The sequence below is a fragment of the Lactuca virosa genome, chromosome 8, assembly GCF_052849685.1.
Source record: "Lactuca virosa cultivar CGN04683 chromosome 8, Lactuca_virosa_CGN04683_v6, whole genome shotgun sequence".
Taxonomy (NCBI): domain Eukaryota; kingdom Viridiplantae; phylum Streptophyta; class Magnoliopsida; order Asterales; family Asteraceae; genus Lactuca; species Lactuca virosa.
In genome coordinates, this window is record NC_136433.1 from 3,098,155 (window position 1) to 3,107,321 (window position 9,167).

General features: G+C 34.7%; 1 protein-coding gene across 1 annotated transcript; it reads right to left on the minus strand.

The window, feature by feature from the left end:
- Positions 1-1,069: 1,069 nt before the first annotated feature.
- ASHH1 (SET domain group 26) lies at positions 1,070-6,639 on the minus strand. The gene is made up of 11 exons (XM_079069426.1): positions 6,453-6,639; positions 6,271-6,351; positions 3,934-3,992; positions 3,036-3,195; positions 2,852-2,938; positions 2,646-2,730; positions 2,453-2,546; positions 2,163-2,361; positions 2,056-2,090; positions 1,580-1,958; positions 1,070-1,515 (listed from the first exon to the last, which is right to left on the minus strand). The coding sequence occupies exons 2-11, from the start codon at positions 6,295-6,297 to the stop codon at positions 1,297-1,299; spliced, it is 1,344 nt and encodes a 447-aa protein (XP_078925552.1). The 5' UTR covers positions 6,298-6,351; positions 6,453-6,639; the 3' UTR covers positions 1,070-1,296.
- Between the last annotated feature and the right edge of the window lie 2,528 nt (positions 6,640-9,167).

Sequence of the window (9,167 nt, forward strand, 5' to 3'; positions counted from 1 at the left end):
GACAGGAACCAAACGCGTAACAAAAACAAACATTAGGGACCTTCCGAGTTAAAAAAATAAGTTAGGGACCAAACGCGCAAATTACCCTAAACCACAGGGACCATTCGTGTAATTTACTCTTCTATTTGGCACAATCTAAGTGTCATGTTTTTTCCTTTCTACCACCATTGCATTGTATCACCCTGTTGATTCAAGGTAGTTTAGACAGGAAACATTTCTTTAACAGCGGCAAACTCATCTTTAAAATCCGGGGTCAATTTAAAAATAATAAAAAAAACATTTGCAGAAAAATGGTCAAAATCGGCATAGCAAGAAATCGGAAAAGACTCTAAACTTTTTTTCAGGGTGTTATTTTGTCTTGAAAATCCCAATTCGAGTTGAGAGAAAACAATAATAAAGAATCTCATTGTCTACTATTGAGATAGATGAAATTGAAGCCAAAGATATTCTCTTGGAGAAAATTAAAACATCACCATTATTTGACCAATTTATGAATTAGGTTATTGATATAAATGAAAAACTATATCTAAGAACACCTCATTAATTATTGTGCTCTATAGGATGCCACGTGAGAACCTAAAAAAAATCGGTCATAAGGACTCCATATGTACAAAAACAAAGACTTATTTTGCAATAAAAAAATATTAAAGACTAAATGTGTAAAAACTAAAAATTTAACCAAAAATAATCAGTCATAAGAATTGAATGTGTACAAAACAACAAATTAAAAGACTTACTTTACAAAAAAAAAAATAACAATAAGGACTAAATGTATACAAAAAAAGAACTATATTACCCTTATAAGTCATTTTCCAATAAAATAATCAACGCTGCTTTAATATCCATAAAGTGTGAAATGTTATTTCCCCAAAAAATAAAGAAAATAAATTAATTCTTTCAAGTGAGAGTAACAAGCCTCAAGACAAGAGATTGAATTATGCATCACACGACACGACAGGGCTGCCATGAAGTTATATCGTCGAAGAGAAGAGAGCATGATCTAACAAAACTTGGAATGGCATGTCATGTCATGTCACTTTAAATAAAATATATCATCAAACTGTGAGAGTTCCTGAAATTGAACAACACCTTTTTCTGATTTGAGTTTTATAACAAAGAATTCATGAAATCTGAAATTGAACCAACACCCACCTTACCTTGCTGACTATGCAAAGAATTTGTATGAAAAAAAGTAGGCTCCTACCATTCACAAACTTTTTGAACAATAAAATTACATCATGAAATTCCAGACCCAAACATGCATATGCAATATGTTGTTGTTGATGAAGAAGGACATTAAGTTTGAGGAGGAGGAGGAGGAGGGCAGACGACATTTTTGACGACTGTGAAGTACAAGTTGAAATCTGCATTTAATTTAGAGCAGGAAGCCTCTATCCACTTTTCTGCTACATTTGTGGGCAAACTGTCCAGACTCTCCCTTTCCCTTTCTTCAATTGCAGGCCGTATTTCATCATACACAGCATCAAGCATCACACTCGCTTCACTTCTTATCTCCTGCATGCAATAAATAAATAAAAAAAATTTATTTTATGAAATTAAATAAGTGATCCATTGCTACCTCGCATTTTACGAGTTGATCTTGTACTTTCTTTGAAGCAAAGAGTTGTGCAACACGTTTTCCATTCACCGGTTTCCTGCCCGAAGCCTTTTGCTTTCGGTTCGGTCTGCGTTTACCTGCCCGCTTTGCAGGCCCGTTGTTACCATTCGCCCCAGAAACCACCATACCACCACCACCACCACCACCACGCTTAATGTTACCACCTGAAAAATTGGTCTTGTGTTTATATCCAAAACCATTGTTGTTGTTGTTGTTGTTAACCTCGTTTCTTCTCACTGTTACTACTGAAGGGGGTTCTTCTGTAGTAATCTTGTTCACCTTTTCTGAAGGTGCCTCATCTTCAGCAGAATCATACAGAGGGAATTCATCAACTGTATATCTGAACTCATGGAAAACAATACCAAATCCCAAATGTTTTATCATCTTCATGTAAATACAAAAAAAATATACACACACACACACACACACTAACCAACCTGTCATCGCCATCTTCCCAGACATGATTATGCTCCTGAAGTGTTAAGAAAACAATAGAATGGATTAAAATATGAGCAATTGAAAAAACTTTGCAAAACATATTTACCTGGAAACCCTGAGACTTTGCACCAAGAAAAATAGAACAGTTAGGGGCCCCACACAGACAACGCACGTTAACGCCACCATACCATTCAAAATTATAGTCATATGCAAGTTCAGTTCCAACACAAATGTCTTGTTTTGCAAAAATCCCAACCCGAGTTTCCCCTGAAACCGTCCACTTTCTAGTCTCACAATTTGGTTGGCTGCAGAAAGAATGAAGTTACTTACTTAATCCACAAATGGAAATGGAAATGGAAATGGAAATGGGAATGTAATCAGTTAGTTAATCCTTACCAGGAATGGTTTATAAATCTACCAAGGCTTCCTTTCCTTGTGGCATCAATAAAGTAACTGCCATTAAGAGAAATTATATATGCATCCCTTAATCCTGCATAAAAAATTATAAATGCAATGCCAATAAATAACACTATTATATATGTTTTGTTGGTCATTAGTTACACTCATAAACCAAACCACACATTCTAACCTTGAGCTTCATAAGTTTGAGATCTGGCCTTTGCTTCTTCTGAAGATATTACTTCTCCACAATATTCAATAATGAACTGTCCAGCCTACTCAATAAGTCATACCAACGTAAACAAACATCTAAGATAGATTTTATATATATATATATATATATATATATATATATATATATATATATATAATGTAGTATATGATAAAATATTAAACCTTGATATTTTCATCAGCTAAAAGACCCCATCCACGGCCCTCCGTCTTGAATAACTTTGTCTTTGCATATTCACATTTTTGAAACCTCTGTAAATGGTGGCACATTAAAACTCATTCACAAAATGTAGTCCTTTATGAATAAATTTCTAAGCTACAAAAATAAATAATAAAAATTATAATGTACCTGGTTATTGCAATAGGTGCCACAAGGGCAATATCCAGGGGTGCATTCTGTGTTGGTTAATACATTCAAACACCTCTCTCCACATGCAAGCTCAGTCTTACCAGGATCCAATTTGCATTCACACACAGCAATATCCTCATCTTTTTTCTTTATCTGCTGCCTACAAAGTACAAACACATACATACATTACAACTTCAAAGCTAGTCCAAACTCCAAACCAAACACACAGGTACAGCTCAAGTCTAGAAAAAGAAGCTGAAACTGCATCTCTATTTACAACTTAAAACTTCTGACACCACAACTTTCAAGTAAAGAGTACAAGGGCATAACAGAAGAACAAAAGGAGACACATAGATACAACTTTCAAGTCAGAAAGCCATATCCACCATCACATTTACTTGCTGACATGTTCAAGAGAGTGAAAGGGGTGGTTTTTGTGGGAAAAGGGTATAAGAGTGGGGGTGACACTGACTGGAGTAAGATGATTATAGGGATATAGGGAGTTGGCATTGCTGTAATGAGGAAGATTACATTTTGGGGTCAATATCATCTTCCTACTAAACTCTAAATTCTCTTTTGTTCCAAAAATCATAAGACAAAACCAACAATATATGGAATGCATGACCAAGCACAACAGAATGAAGTTGAGGAAGACAAAAGTGAGGCTAATTTCCCAGAGATGCACAAAAAGAGAAAAACAAGACAACTTAGGAGCAAGGACACAAGTCAAGCAAAAAATAAAAAAAAGTTAGGCCAACTTAATGCATTCTCTTAAATGAATGAGCATTATATGCAGAAATGACCAAAAAGCATATTCATCAAGTATTATAAAAAATTCAGTGGACAGACTAATTAATTTATCATTAATCATAATGAATGGGAGCAAGAAATAACATACTTCCGGCCTGAACGTTCATTTCGAGTAATATGTGTGAATGGAGCCACTCCTTCAGGTAACTGAGCATTAAACAAAATGTTCATAGTGTTAGTATAGGATTATCAGAAATATGATAAACTTGTATCATACAAGTGTCAAATGCATGCAAACCTCCTCAGACAACCATTAATAATGAAAACTACATATGAGATATGTCTTTAATGCTAAGCCTTGAGGAGCATAGTTATATTACTGTTATTACAAACGTGTCAATATAACATAGATATGGGTAATCATATTTCAATAGCAATACATTGAAAAGTGCAATTTTAGATAGAATCTGGATGGAGGTTAGCTTAGATCAGTACTAAGGCAAATAAAGTAAACAGAACAGAATGAAATTATAGCATCAACCAAGCCCACTCTCTAACTCTCACATGCATTTTGTAGGTCAACTGACCAATAGACCTGGAAGGATATAAGCAAATCTAGACAGTATGATCTAAAGTAAGGTTAAGGTCCATTATCAAATTAGTGTTGCTCTCACTGCCAACTCACAGGAACTTTTGCTTTCAAAACCCTGGTAAATGTATAGTTAATTAAAGATCTTGTATCATATTAACATGTATAAGTTTGAGTGTAACCGATAAGAATATTGGGACAAAAATTATGCATCAAGTTTACGGATTTTTACTTCTATTGACAGCAACAGCATTAGCATCCAATCAAAAATGAAACCCCAAGATCTTCACTTTTAGAACAAATCGTCCACATCAATTGATCAAGATCACTTACCATTGATCAAAAACCAAATCTTTCTAATCTTTCTTTCCTCATACAAGGAAAGTAAAATGCAGGTGAAATAAACACAAATAAGGGAACAAAGATAGCTTTTCTATTAGGGATCAACAAAATTTTCGCTAACCGAAGGAGATACTCGTGTCAAGTAAATTTCGCACATGGATTGATCCGTATAAAAATCAAAGAAACATATCAAAAGAAAAAACCCTACTAAAAGTAAAAGATTAGTGAAGATACATAAGTAGGGATCTTAAATCGACAACACATGTGCTATGGAGCCAACAAACCTTCTTACTGCAAACAAGGTTGCGGTTTGCTCTTTTTCCCAAATATGAACATTGGGAATGTCTATCTGTTTGTTCACCCTTCTCCATCAATCAACACACAGATGATTAGGGTTTTGTGTCAATGAGTGTAATACTCCAAATGATTCTCTTCCCGACAATAAATAATCCCAATATACTCTTTCTTTAAATCTCTATCTAGAATTAATATGGAGAGTGAGCCTAGTAGGAGAGATTTGGGAGTGGAATGACACTATTTGGGCCTATGAACTTTGAGCCAAATTGGAAATAGGCCTATAAAGTTCATATTCTTGAGAGAGGGCCCATAAACCTCATGATAAATTGTATTTAGACCTAAGCCCCTCAACTTCCCCTGTTTTCCAACTAAAAGAGTGCAAAATGCTCGTTTGGCTCTCGATGAAGTCACGTGAATTCAACTTGAATTTTGTAAATAAAGAACATAAATGTCATTCCTTTCATCAACTTCATCTCGAAGAACAAAAGAGCCAAATAGAAAATAAAAGATCACGTATATCTTCCGTACATATAAGTCCTATTGTATCTATCCACCTCCAGTTTCATCAACACCTTTTTCTAGAAATGTGAGGACTTCTTTGAATCTCCAAAACACCCTTGTGATTTTGGATTTGTTTATCTAATTCTAAAGAATGTTCCAAATTGACATATGGTGAAACTCAATAGTTCTTAACTTGACAAAACCAAAGGAAAAAAATTGTATGCGTCCACATAAAACCAACAGCATAGCATTAGGAATCATTAAAAGTTTGGACAATAAAATAATAGTTAAATAGTCCAAATGTTCCAAAGTATGGTTCTACAAGTTCAATGTTCTAGTGTAAAGCACATAATACCAATCAGTTAATTGTCTTTTAACCTAAAAACATGTAAGAGCCAGTTAAAGCTTGCATCTTGTTTTGCATGGTATAAGAATACCAATTTGCTTGTTGCTACTTGATATGAAATTAATCCATTCTCTAAACCAAATTCACTTGTCCCTTACTAGTCCCGGAAACTGATATCCATCTAAAAGTTGGCAACTTCGATTCTCTTTTCTCCATGAAAACAGCCACGTTTAGGGTAAAAACACTATGTGTGAGTTGTCGATCTTAAAGTGGAATATAAGCCGAAAGTTGTTTACTTCCGAAACATTAACAGAAAGATAATTAAGAAGCCATAAGAAGCCCAAAATCCAAAAGCCACTAAATTTGACCAATAACTAACAAATCAACGAAGGCCGGTTTCGAATACCTACATGGATTCTGTTGAATTCGAGCTCCATTTCCGCCACATAGAAAAAATCGGACACTTGCTCTAGGGTTTGATATTGCAACTTCTAAAACAACAAAAAAGGAGATTAAGATACATAAAATTCGAAAAATCTAGCACATGTTGATCTGTTTCTTGAGATAACTTATGAAAAAATGCGAGTTTTACCTCATGCTTCTTCTCTAACACGAGGATGTGATGGGCGATGAGGATTTTGCTGATTTTCGTCAGTGGCTACGCATTTATCTGAGAGAAGGAAAATGTTGCTTGCTGTTGCAAAATCTTTGGCGCTGCGATTCAAGTGTGTGCTTCCGTCCTTTGGATTTCCGATTAGCCCCTGAAGTTTGTCTTCCATTACAAAAATAGGGTTAATCAGGACATATATGATAAAAGGGTTAAGTTAAACGTAGTTTTAATTAATTGATAATCAAAGTTTTAAGAGGGTTATTATTAAGTTATTTAAGTTTAAATCATTATAACTAAGTTATTAAACTTTTATTTTTGTTTTTTTTACTTCAGGTTTACTCAATTCTATAAATAATTTTTAATTTAACTGATCATTTGAAATATAAAACCGTTACCACTTAGTCATATTGAAAAAAATTACAACAATTTTTAAAAGAAAAAAATTACAACTTTTTATATTTATTTACAAAATAGTTAAAAACTTGTTTTACAGAAAAAGATAATACTTTTATACAACTTTTTTACCAAATTTCTGACGAACTGCCCGCAACATATTTTCCGATGATCGTTTCGACGCTATTTTCAGACTTTTCTCCTTAGTCTTATAATTTTTGCACATAGCACATGAAACTTTCTTCATTTGGCTAATTTGGTCCTTAAAGTTTTTTTTTTGGTACATTAGACCAGTAAACTCGTAATTGACCTATTAATTACATCATTATCTAAAAAATTAGAAGGTTTACCGGTTACAATGCTTATGTGGCACGCTGATGTGTCCAATAAGCTTACGTGGGATGCTTATGTGTCGAAGAAGTCCACTTGTCGATATACGCTTATTAATTGAAACCCTCATTCGGACCTCCATTAAAGTGTTACTTACCCTTCTCTGAAAAGTCAAAGACTTCCCCTCAACTATTTCCGTCCTGAAGAACAATGTCTTCGAGCTCATCGACCTCAAGGAATCAGCTACAAGTCACTCATGTTCAGTCACGAGAACGAGTAAAGCTTTGTGATTGTGGCGTTCAAGCTAAAGAATGAACGTGTTGGAAGATAACAAACCCTGGGAGGCGTTTCTGGAATTGTCAAAGCAGTATGGTAGGTCCCGATACTCCTACTTTTGATAACTTAGTATTTTAGGGTGTCACACCCCCGAACCAGACGGCGGAAACGTCTGAGGGCTCGTGTGACTTAAATTGAAATATCATCACAATGAATATACATGAAACATAACATAAACATCACCATGCATTAATACACTGACCTTGTTCACAACAAGTACATTGTTTACATTACAACATCATAGAACATAAATTATTTAACGATTGACATTGGACAAAAGAAATTTCAGAAACACGCTTGATGATTCTTCATTCTAACGGTTACCTGAGAATACAAGTTATTTTGAAAACGGTCAACATATACAATGTTGGTGAGTTCATAAGCATGTTTGATATAAAAATAGTTTGTATTGTTTGTAAAACCCAGAAAATCCGATATTTTCTGTAACAAAAACTGTTTACGAAAAAGATGTGATGATCCCATAAGTGCATATGTATGTGTTTTCAGAACATGTAAAAGTGAATGACTTTCCTAATTGTTCCTTGTATTGTAGTTGTCGTATGTGGAAGTGAATAATGTCGTTCCCCGGAAAACCCGATGTTTTCCGATTTAAATAGTATGATAGTTTTGTATTATCGCATAAATCACTTTGCATGGCCACCATGTATGAATTTGCTTCCCCAAAAATGATGATACGGTAACAGATCTCTATGTGAGTCGTTATAACCATGCATGATAATGACTATTTCGCCTGTCTTGACATTTATTCTAAATGCCGGTTTTGATCAAGATTTTGTCACCCTAGACTGGCCGAGTCTAACTGTAGCGAACAGCTCAGGTGTGGGGGAGTCACCCCCGTATAGATCTATACACAAACTCTCGCTCTCCCTCCAGGAGACTCTGATTATAACTACAGGCTACGGCCGACACTTATTGGTGCCACCCGATATTTCTCACTAAATCCCAATGAAATTGAATAACATTGTTTTACAACCCGATTGATGTTTACGTGAATATGAAGTAAGCCTAACAGACACGAAAGAGGACAACGGTGGCCCACTAATCATGCATGTTATTCTAGGCTGTCGAGTATGCTACGGACACATTATAGTCCATTAAGCATATGATGAATATTTAGGGCCATATTAGCAATGCAAATTGGCCACTAAGGCCCAATAGCATGTTAAAGGTGATAAAGGCCCACTGGGCATGTAATTGGGTCACCAAGGCCCAATAAACATGTTTGATTATATTGGGCCCAACAATCGTATAATTGGGTCACGGAGGCCCAATAAGCACGAGTAGAAAATATTGGGCCCAACCATTGTATCATTTATCTGTTTGTCGGTATAAATTGTAGTATAGGATTTGTTTTACACTTAGTGTTAACTTGCGATATTGAAATACTTGATGTTTGATTTATAACGACTCTTTGGTTATATATATCTATATTTTTAAAACCATACGTTATGAATATTCGTAAGTTTTACAATTTTGGTCCAAAATCAAAAAACTTTACATTTTTAACTCAATTTAGGATTAAAGGACATTTTCAGCCCCTGAATTGGTTTGTTTACGTTTTTAGACTCATACTTTGATGAATTTACAATTTCAACCCCAAAACCATTTTTTTTTTGC

What these genes read in the sequence shown, in the direction of transcription:
- ASHH1 (XM_079069426.1), bottom strand. Translation starts at nt 6,297, where the DNA reads ATGGAGCTCGAATTCAACAGAATCCAT. An exon ending in TCAAACTTATGAAGCTCAAG is followed by an intron (nt 2,547 to 2,645) that starts GTTAGAATGTGT and finishes TTTTTTATGCAG; the next exon opens with GATTAAGGGATGCATATATA. An exon ending in AGATTTATAAACCATTCCTG is followed by an intron (nt 2,362 to 2,452) that starts GTAAGGATTAAC and finishes TTCTTTCTGCAG; the next exon opens with CCAACCAAATTGTGAGACTA.